This window comes from Amia ocellicauda, chromosome 15 (assembly GCF_036373705.1).
Source record: "Amia ocellicauda isolate fAmiCal2 chromosome 15, fAmiCal2.hap1, whole genome shotgun sequence".
Taxonomy (NCBI): Eukaryota; Metazoa; Chordata; class Actinopteri; order Amiiformes; family Amiidae; genus Amia; species Amia ocellicauda.
The window spans coordinates 24,706,562-24,732,891 of NC_089864.1; the positions used below are offsets into that span (position 1 = coordinate 24,706,562).

The 26,330-nt window shown below is 40.1% G+C and overlaps 2 protein-coding genes across 2 annotated transcripts; both read left to right on the forward strand.

Moving 5' to 3' along the window:
- The first annotated feature begins 9,095 nt into the window (after window positions 1-9,095).
- On the forward strand, window positions 9,096-15,604 carry yars2 (tyrosyl-tRNA synthetase 2, mitochondrial). The gene is made up of 5 exons (XM_066724369.1): window positions 9,096-9,905; window positions 11,793-11,960; window positions 13,901-14,056; window positions 14,201-14,371; window positions 15,141-15,604. The coding sequence occupies exons 1-5, from the start codon at window positions 9,124-9,126 to the stop codon at window positions 15,313-15,315; spliced, it is 1,452 nt and encodes a 483-aa protein (XP_066580466.1). The 5' UTR covers window positions 9,096-9,123; the 3' UTR covers window positions 15,316-15,604.
- Window positions 15,605-21,040: 5,436 nt separating this feature from the next.
- On the forward strand, window positions 21,041-25,159 carry cdkn1bb (cyclin dependent kinase inhibitor 1Bb). Its single transcript, XM_066724370.1, has 3 exons — window positions 21,041-22,023; window positions 22,568-22,689; window positions 23,904-25,159. Exons 1-2 carry the CDS (start codon window positions 21,552-21,554, stop codon window positions 22,672-22,674), a joined length of 579 nt encoding a protein of 192 aa, XP_066580467.1. The 5' UTR covers window positions 21,041-21,551; the 3' UTR covers window positions 22,675-22,689; window positions 23,904-25,159.
- The last annotated feature ends 1,171 nt before the right edge of the window (window positions 25,160-26,330 follow it).

The window sequence follows — 26,330 nt, forward strand, 5'->3', positions numbered from 1 at the left end:
TTTTGTTTCTCCTCTTGAAATGTTTGCACAAAGTGGTTATGATAACAGAGTGGGCTAATGTCGTCTTGTGTGTGGTTTATCCGTCAATTCTACTCACAGTTCTTGCACACTGTCTGCATTTACAACCAGTAGTGTGTCTTTCTGTCCCAGAGGTACCCAGACTACAATAACTCCACTTTGAGTGGTGCATCTTTTAACAGACTGAAGAATGTACATGTGCTAAGCAGATCAAACCCAAAGCATCGTTAAATAAAATACCATTGCAACTTTGGAATGTTTGCTTTTTCTTATTGAACTTCAGATATTTTTACTTCCCATTAGGGATTACTACAGTCCCAGATTGTTGGAAGACAAAGGATGGAAAAAAAGTGAATAAAACTCAGGCAGTGGTGCAGTGATAATGGAGGTTGGCTTTGACCTTTCAGGACCTCCCATTGGAAGTGAACTAGAGTATTTCTAGTGAGTCTGTACAATAATAAGGGAGGCAAGTTGTGTTTGAGGACGGACAGAGAGAGGTTGAGTGCAATTGGTTGGATCAGTTGTTGAGCTGAGAATTGAAAAGTGAAACTGAGTAGGGGATGAGTACGTTGGTACATCAACCCACTGGGTTGCTACAGTGTACAAATTACTGGGAACTGCTTGAATGGTAATGGTACTCAGAAGAAAAGAAAATATCTGGGAGACATTTATGAAGGTTTGTCTTAATACTTCAGCAGATTCATGTCAAATGCAAGACCAAAAGAATAGTCAAATAGCTTTTTTCAATCACATATTCCAGCATCATTTCAAAAAAGAATATTACTAACAAGACAATACAAATGAGCTGTAAAAATCCTGTGGGACCCTGATAGGTAGATAGGTATTCATATGTTTTATATAATTACAAATACACCAGACATAAAAATAATGGCTGTAGCTATATTTAAAAATATGCAAACCATGAAATAACATAAGACAGCCTTTAGAGTATTAAAAATGAAATGAAACATATAGCGTGCCACTGGTGTCACTCACTCTAACAGCAATACAGGGACTGTATCTGCTTCTGGACTAAACCAATACATGAAACAGGAGGGTGTGTGTGTTACGTATATGATGAATAACAATGAACACTTTTTAATTGAATTTAATTTTAATCATGTAGCTGCAATGAGATGATTTGAATGAAGTGTGAAGATTGTGGATAATTGTATAGGTGATGTTATTTATCTTTCACTGGTCTCCCGGTCAGAGAGTGATGACTGGACATGTGTTTACAGCTGCTGATGGATGGAAACGGAACTGTAAATTCATGACTGCAAACTGAAATATGAAGTAAAATCAATAGAGTCCCTTTTTCACAAAGGAGTCAGTGAACCGATGAGGAAAAAGTGGACCTCCTCTCCCAGCCTCATTGAAGATCGATGGAGGTGGTTTTTCTGAGGATCAGAGCAGAGCTGGTGTTGAGGCCCGTGTCGGGCTCGGCTGTGGTCTGGACTGCGGAAATGTGGCCGGAGACACAGCAGGGCTACTCCAGATGGGCTGCAGGCAACATTTCAATTAAAAATAAGATTTAACCATACGTACCTTTCAATTCTGTTTCTCCCTCCCATTATTTGGTGTATCGCTGTTGAGATTGTAATTTATGTCAAAACATTCCAGATAGTGTCTAGTCTTGTCCTTCTGCTCACTAAGCTATAGCATCAGAAGACGGCACGCTGAATCAGCAGCAAAATGCAAGATAATTTTGGGACCACCTCAAGCACTAGGAGAGTGTAGTTATGTGCAATTGATCAATACATATGCACTGGGTCCAAGAAACGGCTTAATAAGGTAATATGATTTAAATTCAATCAGTTGTCTATCAACAGTTACAAAGTCACTGATCAGGCGCGAAGAAATCACAGGGTTTTGTGACAGTGGTATGATGGGTCGAAATGAGGATGGCGTGAGGACGCAATCAAGAGATATTGGGTACATTCACGCAGACTTTAAATTTGACAAATTTAGCCAATGGTCATCTGAGAATGTTCAGAAAATGTGCAAACACAAATCGTAGCAAATCGTGAACGCACACATATACATCTAAAATGACTGGTTAAAACTAGTCTGTGCAGCAATTTGCATACTACTGCATCACTAGAAGAAAATAGGAAAAATATGAATACAATATTACACAAATCCCCCATTTCAATCTGAATCCCCCCATCTGAAAATATTTTTGCCCATACAATCTCCCATGTAACCTTTCCCCCTATTTTTTCCCCCATGGCTTTGATTTTCCCCCACAAAAGGGGGATTTTCCCCAAATCTGGCAACCCTGATGGGCACATGTTTTTCTTGTACTCTCTATGTAAGTGCACACAAACTTTTATTGATTTCAAGCTGCTGTGTGTTTTAGTTATAGCCATGGAGGGAATTAAAGTAAAGCAGTTGTTTTTAGCTCCTTCTATTTCAGATAGTACCCAAGTAGGGTTTATTCTGCAATAAGCTGTAAAGACATGTAGCCTGTGTTTTGCATATGGAGGGCAATTTCCTAATGGGGGAGGTGGGGGAGTTGGTCATGAAATTATTATTATTATTATTATTATTATTATTATTATTATTATATAAGAGCTGGGCAGCTAATGACTTTTCCTCTTCCTTTCCACTTAGGGGTCTGAGACCGCAGTGAAAACGGTGGAATCAGTTAACATCCCACCAAACCCTGTCTTTGGTGTGCCACTGGGCAGCATGGAGGCTCGACTCTCACCGGATGGCATCTTACTGGTTGTCAATACTTTCCTGGCTTACTTAGAGAAGCATGGTATGTGTATTCAATGCAAGATCCTATATGTAGTTTCGCAATGGGCAAAATGCGTATTTGTGTTGTTTTACACTAAAATAAATTTATATAAAAGGTTGTTATATGTGTACTGGTCATTTTACTGCATAAAACATATCTGCCAAGAATGCAGCCCTTTGGCTATTTGTGCATTTTGGATAACCGTGTCTGTCCTCCCCAGGCCTGCAGGAGGAAGGCCTGTTCCCAGTAGGTGGGTCGCCAAAGTGAAGCTGCTAAAGGCCAAGTTTGACAGCGGAGAGACAGTAGACCTGTAGACGGATGGGAACGTCCTGGTTGTGGCATCACTTCTGAAACTCTTCCTGAGAGATCTCCCCACTCAGGCAGTGTCAATGCCTTCAGAGGTATTGACCGTCATGTGTCTTGTGAACCTGTGTGGAAACAAACAATGGCAACTTTCACATTAGGGCTGTGTTTGTACTTTCTTCACAATGCCTTTTTAAATCTCTACAGCCATTGGCAGTTAAATTGTGTTCTTCACTTTGTTTCCTTCCTAGGATGTAAAGATGAGGCTGTTCTGGGCAGCTGCTTGAAGACTGATCTGGACAGTCTTCCTGCAGAGCACCAGCGTCTGCTCAGACACCTCGTCGACTTCCTGGTCAGAGTGGTGGCTCACAGCGACACAAGCAAGATGTCACCGCAGAACTTGGCAACCGTATTTGGGCCCTGCATATTCCAGTGAATATGCTTTTTTATAACGTAGGATTTGTAAGAGGCATCTTTCTCTCTGAGAGGCATCCTGTACATCTGACTGTATATAACCAACTTGACCCGTCCTGCAGCACTAAGACCACAGTGTATTGTGCTTCTCTCCATGTTGCTCCAAGCTGTTCTAAGTGCATTTATAAGACACTGCTTTAAGTCAGCACTTTAAAACAACAACACAACAAACTTTCAATACACCTTCTTTCCACTTCATTCCTCTGGGTCCAACCCTACAAGAGGATCAGTTGGTTTCTAATGAAGTTGTCCAACACTTACTGAAGAACAGCTCAGTTGTGTTGATGGACTGTTTCTTCACAGTATCTATCAAGCACTAGTCCACTAAATGTGTCCGTGCTCTAAGACGCATTCAGTGCTGTCAGGAGTAGTTGCAAATGATTGACGGTTAGGGCTTAAGCCAGTTCAGCTGCCAAACGAAGAAGGATTCATTGTTTTCTCTTATTTTAATACATTTTTACTAATGAATTATTCGTTTTCATTTCAGCTGCAGGGTGGTTTCAAAGGACAAGACTGCTGAGGAGGAGAACACAGCGCTCCCCAGTCATCCTCAGCTGAGCTCCTTTGCCAAACTGGCTGGTACTCAACAGACCCAGAACAGAGCATTGTATTGTTGAACAGTTTTGCAAGCCACTACGTAGCACTACTTGGCCAGTAGGCCAACATTACACCTTCCAGAAGCCCTGGAAGGCTGATTCATGCCAAGGAAGGACCTGACCCACAGGATGCTCTTGATTGGCTGGCTTCCTGCATAAAAGCCTTTTTGATTAGCTGCATGTTTAGAAAGGGACCTGTTTTCACTGTAGTTAGGGTTTTGTTTTGTTTTGTCCTGTAAATAAACCTCCACTTGTTTCACCATATATTTCCCTGTACCTGTATCTATTTCCTGACACCCCACCTATTTCAAGAGCCCGGCATCGTCAACCAATAATAATAACAATAATCAACCAATCCTGTTAGGAACTGTAAAAGTTCCCCTTTAACCCCATGACTTCCTCATACTAAGACATACTTCCTCGTGGATGTTCCTAAAACAATTACATTGGCTTAATTACATTCTCCAGCCAACACATATATATATATACAAAATAATGTAAGGTATTAAAGGAATGGATAGGTTAAAAAAGGATAACTTTTAAATATCTGATGAGAAGTGTAAGAGCAGATATGTGACAGCAGACCTGTGAAAGGGGCAGGTGTGAAAGTGAAGGGATTTTCTGAAAGAAACTCTCAGAGCTGCAGTTTGTGTCGTGAGCTACATGCTGCATAAACTGGGAGAAAGTCCTCAGAGCAATCATCTGCTACAGCATGCTGTGTGATGCCACAAGGTAATTTCTTAAGGAATATTAACTGATCTGGACGAATGATCATAACTTACAAATGACTGATTACAATGACATGACATTACAAAAATAAAAATACACCTGTGTTACCTTGTTTGGTTTTTATTTGACACTTGGAATCAGACCCTGAAGTATTAGGTGTACTTTAAGATTGAATGACTGCATTGAATGAAAATGTTGAGCAAATCTTATTGCACCTTCCCATCTTTTATGTAGTCTTGATGGCTTTTTCCCATCTCTTCGAATCCATTCTGTAACTTTTGTTCATCTTTGGTTCAAGAAACTGACATTTAAAATTTGGTTCCTTTTATCACAAATTAAGATGTACTTCATTGCCTAAAGGCCAGGACTGCACGTCTGCCTGCAATTCAGATCCAGAGAATTTAATCCAGCACTGATTTTACAATGTGAACACAACCTACACCAATGTAACTTTTGATCTGCGGACGAATCAAACATACTTCTGCTATGTGACAGGATCAAGCAATCTGCATTACTTCAGAAAGGATGGTGCAGTTAATAATTACAAATTGCAGAAAATCTTCATTCACAACAAGCATTCCTGCACTTGATTCAATTTAATTTCACCCAGGAGCATTATTACTTTTGCTTTAAAGAAGCCTGATCCCCCTCTAAATGCTCTACAAAAGGCCCTCCAGTTCACCACTTATTCATCAGTTGCAGTACACTGCTCTTGCGTGTCTCAGACTATGTTCTCTTGGAAGATGTATAATGCCACCAATGTCAGTTTGTCTGCATCTCTCATTTCCACCAATAATTCTCAAAACATTCTCTAGTGTATGGCATACACATGTTTAATTTCACTGTCACCCTTTTTATGAGAAATTTGAATCATAGCACAAGCACTTCTGACTGAATATCTGTAGATCTTCAAAAAAGCAATCTGAAGGCCGTTATTGGTGGGGGCTTGTACAGAACAGTGGGATTCAATACAACTTTAGTGCTGAGTCTGTAGACCCTGATGCAGTAAACTTCTACCCTACTTGGTTGAGAAATTAGAATAAATTCTTCATTTCCAGCAGACACCACTCTGTCAGTTTCTGCTTAAAGCCTTTGAAGAGGATCCTTACCCCTGGCTTTTGAATGGCGACAACATCGCAGCAGCTGTTTCAACCTTTCAAGTACAGATTTTGGGAGAGAATGGGAATACAACTGACCTGGCTGTGAACCAACAGTAAATATTTACCTCAGATGCTACCAGTGGTTCTGGTGAAAGAAAAGGGGGCTTTGAGTGGAGCAATTAGTTTTGAAATCTTCCCAGATCCTGATTCTGTGTTAACTGTACAATTTCTCCCACAATACAAGTTTGCATTCTCCAATGACATTTATCTGTGTGTGGACAATATAAATCTTCACAACCATACTAGAGTATGCACCACAGTCAGAAAAACACTTTAGCTAGTTAGTGGAGCCTCAGGACCAATATGTGGTTTGGATACCTCAATTATTTCCAAAGAGTGAGGGCAATAAGTCACAGTTTTAATCAAGGTAGTAGAACAATTGATAGTGAGCTAGGTGCTAAATGTTCCTGTTTCTTTGTGTCTTGTTTAGACTTTGGTGGTTGGTCTACCAGTTGGAAAAATCAGACATGTAAAGTGGGGTCCACTTGCAAACACGGACAGGGATCATTATGTTTGCAATCCTGTCACAAAAAAATGAAAACCTTTCATAGCTAGATTCCTGAGCTCTTTAGATGGGAAGGTTTTTGTGGTTCCAAATGTTGTAGAACTCGAGAAAATATGAAGCCTGTTTGGGACCATGCATAAAAACTGGATTACTTAGTGTTACCTGTTCTGTTTACATGGGCTTGGCTGCATGGGCTTTCAGAAAGGCTTAAACTGATAAAAGAAACAGAGATCAAGTCATTGTCTTACCTGATAATGACCCTAGTGATAATGATCTAGTAACTATTTACACTGGTAGCTGGTTTGAGAATGGGAACTATTGTTTTCTGCAGACTGATAGGCAATAGTGGCCAGAGCGATGCCCATCTTCTAAAGCACCCAAATTATATTAGGGATATAGACATGTTCTTGCTTTCCAAAAACTCTGATTTAGGTGACATACATTCGATCAGGGTTTGACACTACAACACTGGCCTTTCCCCAGAATGGTATCTTAGTAGAGATTTGAGAACCTGTGCAACAAGCAGGTGTGGTATTTCCTTTGTAGGAAATGGTTTACCACAAACAAAGGAAATGGGAACCTGGAGCAAACTTGTACAGCCACAGCCCGGGAGGATGTAGTACGTAAACAAGATTTTTTACAGCATCCTGCTGTCCTCCGCCCTGCAGGATGATGACCTGTTTTTTTCTGCATTTGCATGTATCGTCCCCAGCTCCTTCACTGGACTTCAACGACTTCGTATTTTTCCAGAAAGAAAGGCATTTGGAATACAGAGAATTGCACTACTTACAGTCCTGAATGGTCGGAGTTAAGAGTTATTTCATGTGCCAGTGCATATTCTCTTAATTGGCTTATTCAAATATTCACAGAAAAAGGAAAGCGCTACCATATATGCATCTTCCTCAGACCTTGAAGAAAACCTTGCAGAAGAGGCTGAGGAAGCCCGTACAATAAATAAGTGGATAATAAAGAACTCTTTTCTCAGGCCAGAGATTGGAAACATCACCTTCAGAGGTGGCAAGTATCAGAAGGTTCTGGTGAGGTAGATGATGCTGAGTTAGTGCAGTCATGAGTGTATAACGTACTTCACTGTGGACTTGGAGAAAGCAGGTTTTTCTACCAAGCATGTTGCAGGTTTCAACTGCATTGCACCCTCTTACATCACAGTTACAATTTTTACTGGAAAGGATGAGAACACAGACTTGCCCAGTCACTTCAAGCCAAAGCAAGTCCTCCAAAAGAGAAAGAAACTGAAAAGAAAAACTCAAATCAAGGCTCTGTATCCATAGCCTCTCTAAAATATACAAGCATAATTCTGTCCTGTTGGTGTGCCTATGTGGCATGTGGCATGTAGTCATTTCACTAGTTCAGAGTATATTTATTTTGCATCCCTTAAAGACTGCATTATTGCCAGCCTTGCTGTAGGGACCTACCATGACCCAGCTCACACAGAGTGCTAGAGACTGACCTTGCACATGTGCCACAGAGTACTGATGACATGAGATACTTGCACTGTGAGAAGATAATAATAATAATAATAATAATAATAATAATAATAATAATAATAATAATATGAACTAGACATGCATATGTGTCTTTTTGTTGTTTTAATGTGCGCTATATGTTAATATCACCGTGTACTGTGCCTGATTTAGCTGAATTTCTAAACATCTAGATATGTTTTAATATATCCTATATTTTAAATGTAACAATATATTTATTGATTGCTTACTTAATAACTGATAATATCAGATGCTGAGCTTGGCCATTTTGTATTGATTTCAATGTGTTACATTTATTCTTTATTCTGCTTATTCTGTATAATAATTATTCTGTATAATAATCATCATCGTCATCATCTGTATAGTATATTAGAAAAATACAGAGTACATTTTAAGTAATAGTGTTTTAAAACACTATAGTGTCATTCTCTGGGGCACCCCACCACAGGGTCTGACGAGCCATCACCACCTAAAGGCTGTTGATGATCCAACCCCCCCACCCCCGATGGCCGGCAAGAGGCCTCCTCCAGAGGGAAGATCAAGAAACTTTCTGATCTCCTTGCTGCTGTAACAACTATACTGCCTGAAGGGGAGGCAGCCATTAGGCCTAGGCCCTAAGCCGTGGACCCCCAGAGATTCATTTTCTCCTACATGCCATCCATAGGAGTTTTTTGTTTTTCTCTCCTCCATGCCTAAATGGTTTATTTAAATGTTCATTTACTTTATTTTTGATAATGTAAACTGTTTAAAAGTCTATATTTAATTTAATGTATTGTATTATTTATGTATTATTTTATTTGCTGTACGTTTGTTGTATGTTTACCAGTCTGTAAGTGCACCCTGCGAAGGGCGCTATACAAATACAAATTGATTGATTCTTTTCACTATATTTGAATTAATGCATTTTTAAGTAACGAAGTGGTTCAAATAATTAACTTTTTAAAACAGCATTCAATTGTTTGCTTTGCATAATAACCACTACAGATATAATTTGATCCATTATCCAACAGGTGGCGCGATTGCACATTTTGAGTGCGGTTTTTGAGGTTGTTTGGCCCGCCCCTTTCTGGCAGGTCATACTGTCACAAGTATGGCGGCGCCCATGGCGAAGGGATGGCGATGTTTGGGGAGTTCTAGTCGGTGTTTTAGTCTGAGAAAGAAACCTATATGTACAACCCCCACCCGCAGACTCTCTGGCTCGGCTGGAGGAGGGCTCCTGTCCTCGTTAAGCAAACGCGGGGTTTTGAAGGACGCTTTCCCCGAGCAGGCAGCTCAAACCCAGCTCCCCGAGCTCCTGCAGGCGGGCGGTCAGACGGTTTACTGCGGCTTCGACCCCACGGCCGACAGCCTGCACGCCGGGAACCTGCTGGCGCTCGTCGGCCTGCTGCACTTCCGCGCCGCCGGCCATCACGTCATCGCGCTCATCGGCGGGGCGACGGCGCGGATCGGGGACCCCAGCGGCAAAGCGACGGAGAGGGAGCCCCTGTCCGCGGAGGCCGTGGAGGTCAATGTCGGGGGGATCAGAAGCGGTCTGCAGCGGGTCATCGCTAACCATGAACTGTATTTCTCCGGGGAGCCTCAGACGCTGGGGACCGTGACTGTGCTGGACAACAGCAGCTGGTACCGGGGCTGGGATGTGGTGGCTTTTATGTCCGAGGTGGGCAGACATTTCCGCATGGGCACGATGCTCAGCCGGCAGAGCGTCCAGACGCGGCTGAAGAGCGCCGAGGGCATGAGCCTCACCGAGTTCACCTACCAGCTCTTCCAAGCCTACGATTTCTACCATCTGAACCAGCACCACGGCTGCAGAATCCAGCTTGGTGGGACCGACCAACTGGGCAACTTAATGTCTGGACATAACCTCATTCAAAAGTAATTATATTCTTTTAAGTTATGTAGTTTGTTGAGGTAATGTGGTACTGATGCAAAAACAACATCCTTGCAGGTAAAATCTTACCATCCTTACAATTCTTCAAGTTTGACCTATATATCCAATTGAGAGGTTCAGTATTTTGCAGTAATTCTTTTTATTTCTGTTGAATTACATATTATGTACATGCAATGGTAAGAATTAATTTTAAAGAGGTGGCTCAGCAGATGCACTATCGGCAGCACAGGCTATTCAAAGGGACTTAGATAATATTCAGTTGTGGGCTAACACCTGGCAGATGAAATTCAATGTGGACAAGTGCAAGGTATTACATGCAGGCAACAAAAATGTCCACTATAATTACACTATGGGAGGAATAGAACTGGATGAAGTAACGCATGAGAAAGACCTAGGAGTCTATGTGGACTCCTCACTTTCTCCATCCAAACAATGTGGGGAAGCAATAAAAAAGGCAAACAGTGTTAGGGTATATTGTGAAAAGTGTAGAATTGGGAACAAGGGCAGTGATGTCCAGACTGTACAATGCACTAGTTAGAGCTCATCTGGATACTGTGTTCAGTTCTGGGCTCCACACTTCAAGAAAGATATCGCTGCTCTAGAGGCAGTTCAGAGGAGAGCAACCAGACTTATTCCAGGTCTGAAGGGAATGTCCTACTGAGAGACTGAGGACCTGAACCTTTTCACCCTGGAACAGAGCAGACTATGTGTGGACTTGATTCAAGTCTTCAAAATCATGAAGGGCATCGACCACATCAAACCAGAGGAGCTTTTCCACATCAGCAGGGACACACGGGCCCGGGGACACCTAGAATAGGAGAGAGAAACATGATAAATGTTTTAAATGCAGTAGTGTGACTTTTTCTTCATGAAATTAACCACAATAGAATGAGAAATCGAAAGAAAGAAAGAAAGAAGAAAGAACTTCTGGATGTTTTTAGAAGTGGGGTTTCCACTGAGCTCTTCGCGTGACCTATTTTATCTCGACCAAGTGACAACCAACCTAGCAACTGTAGAGGAAATGTCACAGCAGTTCTGTTTTCAGACGACAGCGCTGTACATTTCATTGGGGACAGCTGGTAAAGCTATAGACCTAATCCTGAAATTGACTTATTTTAAAACGTCTTTTGTTGACTGCTTCTACAACACTGCAAATACACAGTACATAGGATATACTGTACTATAAAGAACTGGTAATCTTTAAGAACTCTCAGATACAAGCACAAAAACTGGACATACAATGACCCTGAGTAAAACCAAAGTCATTTTGAACTTATTTCAGGTCTGAAGGGAATGTCCTACTGAGAGACTGAGGAACTGAACCTTTTCACCCTGGAACAGAGGAGACTACTTGGGGACTTGATCCAAGTCTTCAAAATCATGAAAGGCATCGACCACATCAAACCAGAGGAGCTTTTCCAGATCAGCAGGGACACACGCACCTGGGGACACAAATGGAAATTGGGCTTCAAGGCATTCAAGATAGAAAACAGGAGACACTTCTTCACACAGAGAAGGCGTCACAATCTGAACAAATTGTGGTTGAAGCAACAATTTGGGAACATTCAAAAACAGACTGGATAGGATCTTTGGATGATTTGGTTATTAATGGACACCAAACAAGCACGATGGGTTGAATGGCCTCCTCTCGTTTGTTATGTTTGAAAGTGTTTTGTTTAGATCTGGCTATTACAAGCAGTGTTTGACTTGACCAGCAGTAGCTGTAGGAATCAAAGGCACTGAAAGTTAAAGGACACAAGAAGCATAGAGAACACATTCGAACGTTCATTAGTTATTTCTTCATGATAGAATTTTACTTCAGAATATCACCTGGCATAACATTTTCTGTGTGTATGTTTTTTTTATGACAGAGTAACTGGGGAGGAGGTGTTTGGACTTACTGTTCCCCTAATTACAAGCTCGACAGGAGACAAACTGGGAAAGACCGCAGGCAATGCTGTGTGGCTCAACAGAGACCGAATGTCCCCCTTTGAGTTCTACCAGTTCTTCCTCAGACAACCAGACTCGCACGTGGAAAGGCAGGTGACCACTTGGTGCATTCATGGGCAGTTTTTCCTAACTCTTTTCCCTGATCCAGGATTTTCTTCTAAATTATTCACTGGACTGTGGCAATTCATCATTTTGCAGTCATATTAAATAATACCTGGATACATGGGAAATGCAAGAAACCTGGAGTGTTATCTGACCTCCAAGACTGTTAATGGGAAATTATGATATGAAGAATGCTGAATTAATATAATGTGTCAAGATCCCTTAATTGAGATAATCTGATCTTTTGCTGTACTGTTTCTTGTTCCCCATTCATGTGGAGATCTTGATTTCAGTTTGCAACCACTAAACATGAATTGCATCTAAACATCCTCAATCAAGGCTGAAACAAATCATTCTGTTCTTCACGGAACAAAAATATAAACGCAACATTCAACAGTTTCAAAGATTTTACTGAGTTACAGTTCACATAGGGAAATCAGTCAATTGAAATTAATTCATTAGGGCCTAATCCAAGTGTGATTGGCCGCTGACTGCAGGATTGTCCACCAGAGCTGCGGTCCGGTCTAGACCCTGCAGAGGACGACAAGCCACAGATGAGCTTCCCTGAGACGCTTTCTGTGATGGTGTGGTGACACATGGTCTGTGGTTGTGAACGACGTGGTTTATGGTAGAAATGAGCATTAAATTCTCTGGCAAGAGCTCTAGTGGACATTCCTGCTGTCAGCAGCCAATCACTCGCTCCCTCAACACTGAGACACCTGTGGCATTGTGTTGTGTGACAAAACTGCACATTTTAGAGTGACCCCAGCACAAGGTACATCTGTGTAATGATCGTGCTGGATCCTTGATATGCCACAGGTGGATGGATTACCTTGGCAAAGGATAAATGCTCACTAACAGGGATGCAAACAAATTTGTGCAGATCATTTGAGAGGAATAAGCTTTTTATGTGTATGGGTAATTTCTGGGATTTTTCATTTCAGCTCATGAAACATGGGACCAACACTTTACATGTTGTGTTGATATTTTTGGCTTTAGAACATTTGGCAACTGTTTTTTTTTGTTTTTTGTTCTTGGCAGTAACTTTGGACAGATCTTGTTTAATTTAACTAGAGGGTGTTTATTCTGGAAGGATTGTCAACAGACAAATTACACTCATAGGGGAAATTCATCCAGTTGCTTCAGATTAGAAAATAAATTGTCCATAAAGACAATTAAGTAGTCAAGGGGAACAAATGTCAAAACACCCAGTAGCTTTCACCTGCACCCCATCTTATATTAATATACAATTGATTGCTGTTTCATCATAAACCAAGATGTACAGTTTTACAAATTAAAAATGAGAGATGTACTTTTCCCTATTATGTTAGGAGGGCTGGTCATGTAATATGACAGATTGGTCACTAGGTGGCACTATGTTCACAAGCACTGCTTGTTATTTTCAATGTTAGTGCTTGACAACCTTTTTTGTTTTGTTCCAATTCTTGTACAATATCGATTTATTAGGTTCCTGATTGGCTGGTGTTCATTTTAATATATTTCTCAGTTTATTCTGGTTTAAATTACCTTTTCTGTTTTAATTGAAAGGGCCTGTGATTTTGACAAACCCTGGAAAGGTATCCTATTTGGAGTCCAGAATCCTTTATTATAGTGATAATTTGAGGTGGAATAATTCACTAAACCCTCACATCTGTTACTCTCACCAGCAGTAACACTTATAACATTAAAACTTTTCCAATCTTTCATGTTTGGCTGCTAGTAGCTCAAATTCAGAATACAATCCAGTCTTTTCTTGAAGGTACTCGGAGTTCAACTGGGGAAAATGTGCCAAAGCTTGACTTTAATAAGGTCCTAACAGGGTCAAATATCTTCCTTTATGTTGGACTCACTTTCCCCATTCGTCCACTTGAAACAAAAAAGTGGGCCTTCATATTGACAAAAGTAGCTTTCCTTTTCTATTATTCAGGTACTTGAAGTTGTACACATTCCTCCCATTACCAGAAGTAGGTCACCTCATGGAACAGCACCACCAGGAGCCTGAGAAGCGATCTGCGCAGAAACGCCTGGCTGCTGAAGTCACCAAACTCGTTCATGGCAAAGAAGGCTTAGACAGTGCCAAACGGTAAACCATGATGGAATATGTGGGCCCATGGGAATACCTCATTTCCCCTTTGGCTTGACTTACCCTTGACTCTCCACCTCTTTCTTTTCCCATATTTCTATTTCTCTTTGTGTTACCCCTGTCTGGGCTGGTTTGTGCTGGCAGGTGTACCAGTGCCTTGTACCACAGCAGCCTGCGGGCTCTGGAGCAGATGAGTGACGAGGAGCTGCAGGAACTGTTCAGAGAAGCTCCCTTCTGTGAACTCCTACTGGAACCTGGAACCACCGTCCTGGACGCATGCTGCCAGGCCAACGCCATCCCAGAGGGCGCCAGAGGGTGAGCTCCACCTTCTGCAGCTGACCTTGAGTTATACATGCCCAGGAGACGAAATACTGTGTTCAACCTATAGTGCCTGCACAGATTCTATAGTGTTTTCCACAAATAAAAGTAGTGTGATAATTGGAAATTAACTAAAGTAAGATACTATAGGATTTATTTTCTTTGTTGGTAAGGGAACCTGTATTAAAATCTGTAATTATAATATATACATTATATTATAATTATATAAAATCTAACTCATAGCTCCTATACCAATTCATGTCCAGGTTCTTTGTTACTACTAGAACAGCAATGATGTACTTCCGGGTTGCACTGATATATTCCAACCACTATTGTAATAAGTGTCTTATTTTAATAAGGATTACAAAACAAGCTCCTAGGAGTTTCCTGCTGTACTAAGTACGTCAAAACAGATACTCATGAGTGACTTCTGCTTGTTTCAAAATGGTGTTGAGAGTGCATTGCATTCATTCGTGAATAGGGTTTGGTTAATACTTATTACAACAGCACTCGTAGTTACTCATTTTATAATACTAATTGCAACAAGACACAGCTGCTAACCTGTGTCGTAACACTTATTGCAAAACAGACGCAGTGGCCATGACTGAATGTCGTTAAGCTTGATGGGGCGTGGAATTAAGTGAATTAATTAAATGAATGTCCATATATTGGATATCTGAAGAATTGATTTGTGCTCCTCCCAAAACCCAAATGGACAGAATTCCCCTATAAAGGCTGTCTCTCCCTGCGTGTTGCTCCTCAACAGGTACCAGATGGTCACAGACGGAGGGGTGTGGATAAACCACAGCCGAGTCACCACCCCCGAGCAGGTCCTGATTCCCGGGCAGCACATCCTGACAAACGGACTGACGCTCATCCGGATAGGGAAGAGAAACTTTTATATTATCAAGTGGCTAAACCTGTATGGTCAAGAGCAATGAGCAGAAGACTTCTAATTTGTTTTCCTGAACCATAAACCCCCTAGCGTTTTTGTTTGTTTTTTTGTCATTGTTGTTGTTAGGAGTAAATATAAACCAAAATCATATGACCAAGCTTCTCAGACAGCTTCAAGGATTGTGCTCAGAGCCTCTGAATTGGATCTCATGATCTAAATATATATTTTTTGGAACAGTGGTTTGTTTTTTCTTTTATGAGGAAAAATAAATCTGTAAATGTTTAAGTATAAATGGGTATTGAGTGAAAATAATAAAATTAAAACTTTTGATAACATACCTTATCATATATATATTTTTTCCTCCTATGATGTGCATGTGTTAAAATGGGGGTATTCTAGGATCTATGGTGTAACACAAAATTATCGAAAATAAGGATGTTACATTTTTATTCCTACACATTTTTTTTCACATCATCCTAAATCTTACATACATTAAATTTCCCCATGTATGTTTTTCCAGGTGGTTAACATTATTTTGTACAGGGAAAATAAAATTACTTGCTCCTAGCTTGTTGAATAGTTGAAAATGGGATGTGACAACTGCAGTCTGTGCGTTTGTCTCTTTCCTGGTTTCCGTTGTGAGAAATGGAATTTAAAAAAAGTACGCAAAGCACATTATTTTTTGCCAAACAAGGTGTATGTGATATACGTTATTTACACAATTAGGTGCAACAAAGTTCATGGGATGCAATAGCTGTAGTGTAGGCATGTACTGTGGCACAAAAACCTTTGCATGAAATGATCTAGTCAGGAAAAATGTCAATTGCCACCTAAATTGAAATTGAAATTGAACTCTTCCTCTGAAGTAAAGTCTCACAGCAATGGCAAAATTTGACTTATTTTTTTAAATAATGGGTGTTAATTTTACTGTGAACAAATGCAGAGACCCAATTCTTCATTTACAGGGAGGAATGTGTAAATGGCATTTATATTTACAAATATTTGAATGACCCTAAACAAATGTTAATATTTTGTCATTGTAAATCGGGGAAGTTGTGCGTGTTGAAAACTGCATCAAGACAAACATCCTTTCTCGAGCACAAACTTCAAAATAGGACTCGAATAAAGGAAAACTCAATCAATTTAATTTAAGGGGAAAATACAATAGTACAAGCATTTAACAGAATACCTGATATGTACTGTAAATATGTAACAAACCTTACATACACTTTTTCTTGTAACCAGCAGGTGTCAGTGGCAGACTGTCTCCACATTTGAAAAGCTTTAGCGTTTACAGATTTGGGAGTAGCTTACATGTGTCAGTTTGTTCACAGAGGACAAACATTTTTTTAAACTTTTAAACAAAGTTGAAATATTGGTGCTGTGAAACCTTATTCCACATGCATGCCAAAATGAAATGCAGCCTTCCGTGAGTTATGTTATTACTCTTTGCATAATTGTATTATTAAAATATGGTTGCACACAGAGGTGAAGCTGTCAAAGTATGTTACTAGTTTCCTGGTAATGCAAAAAACTCTTGGCAAACAACACTCCACTGCACTGCACCAAACGGGTGCATCGCACATATTGTTGCTATTCTGTTATTGGATATTTTAGCTGATATAATTGAACGCAAACGCACAAACCTTGTAAGAAAGCAGTAATTAAGTGTCTGTGTTTTACCGATCCCAGAGAAACCATTTAGCATCATCAGCATTTCCCTAAACATGACCTCATCTCACGCGTTGGACTGCACGTCAACTTAATGACCTTCTGAACGATGAGTAAACGTTATTATCTCACTTTTTTTTTCTTTAACAGCTCTAGATGAATATGCTAATACAAGAAGCCTTTATAGTAACAAAGTTTAATCACCACAAGATAAACTCTAGCCAAGTATGAGGAAAGTTTTTTCAGCAAGGGTGAGGACAGTTAACAAATGTTCACACATCACTATGTATGATAGAATGCTCTTTGAACAGTACTTCTGTTTAGTAAGAACTGGAACCTTATATTTATGTGTGTGTGTGTGTGTGTGTATATATATATATATATATATATATATATACATACACACACACACACACACACACACACACTCACCTAAAGGATTATTAGGAACACCTGTTCAATTTCTCATTAATGCAATTATCTAACCAACCAATCACATGGCAGTTGCTTCAATGCATTTAGGGGTGTGGTCCTGGTCAAGACAATCTCCTGAACTCCAAACTGAATGTCTGAATGGGAAAGAAAGGTGATTTAAGCAATTTTGAGCGTGGCATGGTTGTTGGTGCCAGACGGGCCGGTCTGAGTATTTCACAATCTGCTCAGTTACTGGGATTTTCACGCACAACCATTTCTAGGGTTTACAAAGAATGGTGTGAAAAGGGAAAAACATCCAGTATGCGGCAGTCCTGTGGGCGAAAATGCCTTGTTGATGCTAGAGGTCAGAGGAGAATGGGCCGACTGATTCAAGCTGATAGAAGAGCAACTTTGACTGAAATAACCACTCGTTACAACCGAGGTATGCAGCAAAGCATTTGTGAAGCCACAACACGTACAACCTTGAGGCGGATGGGCTACAACAGCAGAAGACCCCACCGGGTACCACTCATCTCCACTACAAATAGGAAAAAGAGGCTACAATTTGCACAAGCTCACCAAAATTGGACAGTTGAAGACTGGAAAAATGTTGCCTGGTCTGATGAGTCTCGATTTCTGTTGAGACATACAGATGGTAGAGTCAGAATTTGGCGTAAACAGAATGAGAACATGGATCCATCATGCCTTGTTACCACTGTGCAGGCTGGTGGTGGTGGTGTAATGGTGTGGGGGATGTTTTCTTGGCACACTTTAGGCCCCTTAGTGCCAATTGGGCATCGTTTAAATGCCACGGCCTACCTGAGCATTGTTTCTGACCATGTCCATCCCTTTATGACCACCATGTACCCATCCTCTGATGGCTACTTCCAGCAGGATAATGCACCATGTCACAAAGGTCGAATCATTTCAAATTGGTTTCTTGAACATGACAATGAGTTCACTGTACTAAACTGGCCCCCACAGTCAGCAGATCTCAAGCCAATAGAGCATCTTTGGGATGTGGTGGAACGGGAGCTTCGTGCCCTGGATGTGCATCCCACAAATCTCCATCAACTGCAAGATGCTATCCTATCAATATGGGCCAACATTTCTAAAGAATGCTTTCAGCACCTTGTTGAATCAATGCCACGTAGAATTAAGGCAGTTCTGAAGGCGAAAGGGGGTCAAACACAGTATTAGTATGGTGTTCCTAATAATCCTTTAGGTGAGTGTGTATATATATATATATACACACACACACACACACACACACACACACACATACATTTATACATATTTATACAACATGCTTTGGGATGAACACAACTCTACACTTACGGGCATTAATATTGCTGTATTCAAAGGCCTCTGCTTTTAAAATGAAAATGTTTTTTGTATTTTGGCGAGAAGCAAATATTTAACATTCATTCCTTTGGAACAGAAGTTCCACAACTAAGAGTGGAGATGGCAAAGGTAGTACAGAACAGCACATGCAGTCTATAAGATGTGGCAGAGATGATAGAAGAAAAGGGGTCACAATATAGACACAAAGGCCACATATATTAATGAAAGAGAGAAGCATGCATAATTGAGAGAAATGTGCCGATCAGGCCAGACCACACCCATCTCTGCCCTCGTCAATGTCAAGAACGGGTAGTCCACACTGACATTAATTACAAGTCCAGACAAGGTGGCCCAGGCATTGTATATAAACATGGCATATGGACTGTACAAACTGGTTTTATTACCAGATTTGTAAAGCAAATATTTCATGGGACCCTTGAATGGGATCACGCCAGTGTCTGCTGTACCAGTGGTTTAGACAGGTAATGCACATACACAAACCATTTGACTAACAAACATGCACAACTGCATAACAAATTAAAAACAAAAACTCCAAAATAATGAATAGTCCTAAAACGCATGTAAGTGGCATGTAAGTACAGTTTATGTGACTGTTTATCTACAAGATATTGTTGATTCTGCAACCAGCATCTATTCCTCTACCCTACAAAGCATATGTTTTGTAAATGCTGTATACCATTCAAATAAACAATACTATATACCACACACTGTTATTTACATTTATTAGCAAATGTAGTGAGACAAGCCTCCCTCTGCCAATAAACAGATTGCATTGGTGCCATGTGCGATACAGAGATTGTGTTTTTGGGAAGGATACCATATTAAGCCTGTACATGCAGTGATATTTTGGACAACCAGCAATTCAAATGGAGGCCTGTACTTTGGCAAAGAGGAAACATGAGTGCTCCTATATGACACTGAATACAGTTGCTTTACTGGGGGGCACCTCTTTCACAGGAATTGATCTCACAGGAAACCAATGGCTGAGGGCCATGTGACTGACCAGGCTCCCACAGACACACAATGCCCTGACTCCTGTAAGTGTGGGGTGAAACTGGAAAATCATAGCCGGCGGTCTGTACTGTAAGGGCCCGATACAGTAAGATTCACACACAAGAGACTTCTGCATGTGTATGTCAAATCTGTCCACAAAGGGCACTATTTGTATGGATTATATCTAATTCACCCTATCCATGCATCACAAAACTTTTTTTTTTTTTTTTTGTATAGGTTCAAGTTAATAATTCACATAATCTAAAAAGGAAAGGTATGGCGAAATAATAGAAAACTAAAATGCACAAATTACTTCTACAAGTGGGAACAATAGCACACTTTTAAAGAATAATGAATACACCAACAACCCCTTCCAGACAATGTTTAACTATACAGGCTACGTGTATGTATCCAGCACCACCCATTTTCAATGCATGTTTTTCCCTTCTCAGCTCAGTTTACTTATGTATTTTTGTTATTTCCACTTAAAATCACTACTAGCTGTAATAACTCCGGGGCGATTAATCACAAACACGCCTATATCATCGGTTTGACTGTAACATCTGAACTTTGTTACTTTACTACAGCTCGTTGTTGCAAAATGTAACTAATAATTGTCACTTTCTGGACCGCCAAAGAGGTTTACTTGTACAAAACCGACTTTCGCACGATGACGAATAACACCAACACAGTGCAGAAGTGCTACGATGGGACGTTTGATGGGACGTTTGATGTGACCCTACGGGTCCCGGTTGACACTCAGCGTCGTGGCACCATACGAGCCGCGGGGATGGCGCTCTACCACAGAGTTGCACCTTGTTTACGCTCGCTTTCTACTACTCCGCCCGCCCCGGCCCCTCTCGCCGGGGAGGGACTTGCTTATACACAAACACAGCACTTTAGATGAGAGCAAGGTCTCCGCACACACACACACACACACACACACACACACACACAGCCCCCCAGTTTAAAAAGCAACAAACTCCATTAAAGGTGGACTAGTAGTGACGAATCACAACAGCGCAGCCGCGTACGGCAGCTTTACCGACGCAAATACACTCCAAACGCCGTATGCATGCGTGATTCAAGTCCATATAGGCGTTGCTGACAGAGTGTATGCGTATGTATATGGATTGCATTTTTATTTTTAAATATGAATGCATGCATGACTTTTCACTTCCTCCTATCGCAATACTACTGCACGGCGGCGCTGTTATTTACCCCGCAGTAGAGGCGTCGTTGCTGCTAATGGACTTTACGTGGCTACAGCACCGTCTCCTATGCTGGATAATTAGTGCTTAATGTATAGATCTGGAATGCATATTTAAAGGTAGCCGTCCACGGCGTGTGTTTTAAAGGGACTTGCGGTCTCGCTGCTCCGTGGTTGGGGAATAGCAACATTAAGGCGCACCTTAAGAGAAGTGGGCGGCGCCATCGTCTTTAACCAATGGATCTCCTTCTGTGTTTAAATAGATCTCCGTGTCAATCATTTTTTTCTCAGTCAGCCTCCCTTCAATCGCCATATTGGGTACTGAAAAAGGCTTGTCTGTTTTTTTTTTTCTCCCCCTGCTCTTACTACAAGTCAAAATTGACAGGAGTGGCTTTTGCAGCAGCACTTTGTTTTGATGATCGGCGGAGATTGCTTTTGCTCGCCCTGCCACCGTGGCTCTGGTTCTGTAGATCTCGGCTTTGCGCACGGCATGCCTGCGTCTGCGCGGGTTACTGGAGCCGCTCACGCCTGTTTCGGGTCGCTTTGAAGGAGACAGCGATACGTCGTTTTCTGTTGAATTTCTTTTTTGTGTGCGTGTGCGTGTGTGGGGGGGGAAAGCCAGGGAAACAATGTCCAATGTTCGTCTTTCCAATGGGAGTCCGACGCTGGAAAGGATGGACGGCAGGCTGGCGGATCACAAGCCCTCGGCGTGCAGGACCCTGTTCGGCCTGCCGGACCGCGAAGAGTTAAAGCGAGAATTAAAGGGACAGTTGAAGGGGATGGAAGAGGCGTCCTGCGCAAGATGGGGTTTCGACTTCGCCAACCACAGGCCCCTGCCCGGCTCGGGGAGGTTCGAGTGGGTGCCCGTGGATGCCAAAGATGTGCCCGACTTCTACAACCGGCCGCCGCGGGCACCCAAGGGGATCTGCGCCTCTGGGAATACCAATTTGGATCTTAATGGGAATCATCAGTGTGGGGGGACACCCTGTCCAGAGGGCAAATTGGGAGACAGACTTTCCGACGAGCAGACGGAGACATCAGAAAGTCAAGTGGACAGCAGAGCACAAAGCACGGCGCAGAGGAAGAGATCCGCCACTCATGGTAGAACTTCAATTAACTAATTATTATTACTACCTCGCGCTGTAGAACGCAGCTCTCGGCTTCTAAATTCGAATTATTGTTACTATTCTTCTTATTAAGACTGTCCAGCACTGTTACAAAAGGTGTATATGAGTTAATTACCCATGTCATATTAGTTTAAAGAACACGCACGACGATCAGACTATGCTTATCACGTTTTCTTGCAACCAAGAGACACTTTGCTTCCCAAATATGCCGCGACTTAAAAAAGACGATCGGTGTGTTCAGTTGCATTGCAAAGCGGGCATCACATGCTTGTGTGTTTGCGTGTTGTTATTGAGTTTCGCAGCGGCGATGAACACGTAGCTGTGACACACGTCACTCCCTCTTGTTTTTCAATGATCGCTGCTACTACGGGATGCAAATCTTGTGGTGGTGGCGAGCGAGCAGCGCCTTTACAAACAGCACAGCCCAGCCCAGCCCTGGCGCGTTTTGTGTAGTAATTGTGTGTTCAAAAGGCAATGCTTTGCAAAAGAAAATATCGTGCTCTCTCTGTCTTTACCAGAGTCTTCTTCGCAAAATAAAAGAGCCAAACCCGCCTCTGAAGATGTAGCACCTACCGCAACTGTGGAACAGACACCCAGGAAATCCAGTCCGAGGAAACAAACGTGAAGGGTTTTAGCCCAGGTGAGATGTGCTAATTAACTTTTATTTTCAAATCATTATCCTACTACTACTACTGCTGCTGCTGCAGTATATGCGTTTTTTAGCGGTTAGTCTTTAGCTATCTGTCCTACAGCTCTGTGGACCTTGTGCATAACTGCTATTTGTTTATAGTTAGTTAATTGATACAACCGATTACATTGGATTGGGCACTAATTAATCTGCTGAATTCTCATATCAACGCAATCGCATGTGCGTTGAGTTTAAGAAGTAAGTCCTGCTATGAATAGGGTCGTTTTATGAGGTATAATTATACATCCCAAGTGTGATTTTAGTGGCTGATCAAAATGCATGCTATTGATTGCTTAATTGATTGATTTAGAACTGCCCACTTTTCTTGCCAGTTTGTGTGCCAGTTGGGGTTAGGAGTGGGTTAAAATCTGGTACACACGCAACTTCCTAGTTTTCTGTCTTTTGGAATCACCTATTTGCAATTGAGGGGACAATGCAAAAAATACATAAATAATGCTGCAATGATTCTATGCTTTATATGCAGACAAACAGTTAAAATAAATCAAACTGGCTAGAAAATACTCGTCTACTACTATAAACAAGTGCTCTTGCATTGAACCAGCGTAGTAACACGTCAGCAAGTGGCGCTTGAGAAAGCAGGTTGGTTTCATTACAGTAGTATGGTTTCAGTATGCGTTTCCACTATTCTCATTTCAAACCTTTTTTCCCAAACGTGCACTTTCATACAATAATCTGCAAAATATCACCAAAACAGTTTCCAACAAATAGTGTTGATTTCACATTTATGAATAATGCAAAAGGTTGTGCAATATCAGAACATGGTTGTATAAGAAGACACAAGTATTCATGCTTCATAGGAGTTTTTATTATTATTATTAATTTTACCGTTTTCATTAAAGGATTTTTTTTTTTTTTACAACAGTCTATAATTTATATTTAAAAATAACATCTGGGTTAAATGAATAGGGCTACATTAGTAAAGCTTTCTGTGAAATTAACATGTTAAAAATAAAGTTCAGTAGAGTGTTTAATTAGAAAATCACAGAGGCTGCTATTATTCAGTATTTATTCTAATTACTTTGTAATAAGGTTGAAATTAGAGATCCAAACCTCTATACTGTCATGTTTGTGCTTTCAAGGATTAAAAATGTATTTTCATCACTGTATAATATACTGTGATTCTAAATCTCTCTTTTTCTTTTCAGAGCTGAAGATGTTTCCCTTGTTCATCGAATACATGAGTGCTTGATGAAGTAAAGTGGAACTGCGTTTAAAAGAAAATACATATCGTTAATTCTCCAAACGATGGAGATTACTGTACAAGCACTGAAATATATACATGTATGTATATCTATGTATTAAAACAATATATATACATATATATATAAACACTAAGGTTCTGGCACTCAAAAAAATAAAAAAATAAAGCTGCCTCAAGCAGTAAATGTAGCAGTGTGCAATTAGGTTTTTCTTTTTGCTCATTTATTTTCTTTTTGGTTTTTTTTTACTACCTGTGTATATAAATATTTTCTCACCATATGTAGCACATAAAAAAACTTTTTTTATTGTTTCAGATACAAATTTCCTTTAAAAAAAAAATGACTTGAAGATTTGCAGTGTAGTTTTTCTTAATGTCTCCAAAATGCTGTCATTTTTTTTTAAAGGTGGTCTGTTATATTCTAATCAGTTATATGTATAATGTCCAAAACCCGCTGACATGAGAGGTTGACATTGATGTGGTTCTCACCAACCCCAGGTAGCATTAGAAACTTTGTGGAAGTAGTTTTTTTTTTTTTTTTTTCTCCTTGTTTTTCTCCATGTGAAGTACTCTAAACCTAATATATAACAGTTTCTTTCAAAAATGTAAATCCCAGTTTTCCAGACAAAAGAGTGTGAAACACAGATACAGCATGTATTTATTTATTTTTGTTATTTCAGAGGTGAGTGAGTGAGCAGAATTTAAGATGATCTGTTCAGAATTGGAAGGTCAAATTATTTAAAATCCAGCATGCAAAGTGGGTGCCATGCAAACACGGCTTCCACACCAAGTGTCATATTCAGCCTGTGTTTCTGGGCTAAGAAAAAGAGCCTAAATTTCAGAAGCAAAATTATGTTTGAAATCTGTTGCAGAAAACTATGCAGCACGGAAAGCTTGATTTAAATAAGTTACACCCAGTAAACCTGGCAACTTAATCAACAGAGAACCATTTGTATGAAGTCAGTTAACCATATTATTTTAAGTAAACCTGTTACCATTTAAAAATGTGTAAACATACACAAACAAATACATATTTTATGTGGTAGAGCGCCTGATTTTAAATATATAAAATGGCACCGTATTGATCAGAAAAGGCATTTCTTGTCTTTCAAAATTCAGAAACTACATTGCCTGTGTATTTGTAAAGTATAAAACGTTGAAGTGTACCTGTGTACATAACTTTGTAAAAACACTGAGAAATTATACTAACTTATTTATGTTAAGATTTTTTTATATAATTTAGAAGAAATGTGTTTTTGTTTGTTTTATGGTTATCCAAAGTGGCATTTATTGTGCATTTTTAAGAGCTTTTTTTTTTTTTGTAGTTTGACAAAGTTTTTTTTTTTTCTGATTTAAAAAAAAAAAAATCTGAGCCAGATTAAACCATTTGGTATATTCTTTTTTTGTAATGTGTGTTTTAAAATGTTGTCTTCAATTAAAAAAACAAACAAAAAAAATCCTGTGGATGAGTGTGATTATTGTTCTGCATGCAGTATTAATAAAACAATCCTATATATTAATTGAACGACACATACCACTTCAGTATTGATTTTAAACATGGAGGGGTGTTAAATTAATATATTAACATGTAATAATTAATAACATTAATATACCAGTGCATTTCTTACACGTTACATATTAATTCAATTGAATTCAATGTGATCCTCCAAATATTTGGTGTATTCAATGGCAGTTACCCAGGTGACCACACTAGCAGTAAAATTTGTGTCTACTTCATTTAATAATATACATTTGTAAACCAAAAATAATAATAAGGCCCGTCATGACCAATACACTAATTTACGGGTTAAATCACCAAGTCTCCTAGAGATTGGTATTCATTGTATATTACACTATTATTACACTATGCAAATTGATATCGACGCTTAAAGGCACTATCCAAATTAACTTTATTTTACATTGAGCATCAAAGCAATTTACCCTAAATAAACATTGAAACAGTATTGGTTACTGTTTGTGTCAACGCAGCCTGCTCTTTTGAACAGAAATTCAATGTAGAGGATGCTGTTAAAATCAAGCAGCAAAGGTGTACCCGTTAATATTGGCATTAAGTTTCAAAACTTTATTAGAATTAAAGCGCAAACTGATGCCACATATCTGGTATGGCATTGTAACATATTAATTAAATTACGCACATTAAAGACACTACACCAATTCAAATAAAAGTTTGCAATTATTATTAAACTATACATGCAGGTATGATTGCAATAGAAGATGACTGTCTTTATAAAAGATTTTACCGCTATCAATACTAATTATAGCTTTTCTGTACACTTTTCTGATTGATTCAAAATCAGTTTCCTTAAGTGCACATGGGTAGAAGCCACCTTTCAAATTGTTTAATAAGCCAGCA

Excerpts from the sequence above, each read along its gene's own strand:
- cdkn1bb (XM_066724370.1), top strand. The coding sequence starts at position 21,552 with ATGTCCAATGTTCGTCTTTCCAATGGGAGTCCGACGCTGGAAAGGATG. Across the intron at positions 22,024-22,567 it reads GAAGAGATCCGCCACTCATG|AGTCTTCTTCGCAAAATAAA; the intron begins GTAGAACTTCAA and ends TGTCTTTACCAG.
- yars2 (XM_066724369.1), top strand. The coding sequence starts at position 9,124 with ATGGCGGCGCCCATGGCGAAGGGATGGCGATGTTTGGGGAGTTCTAGT. Across the intron at positions 9,906-11,792 it reads GGACATAACCTCATTCAAAA|AGTAACTGGGGAGGAGGTGT; the intron begins GTAATTATATTC and ends TTTTTATGACAG. Across the intron at positions 14,057-14,200 it reads GGCTTAGACAGTGCCAAACG|GTGTACCAGTGCCTTGTACC; the intron begins GTAAACCATGAT and ends TTGTGCTGGCAG.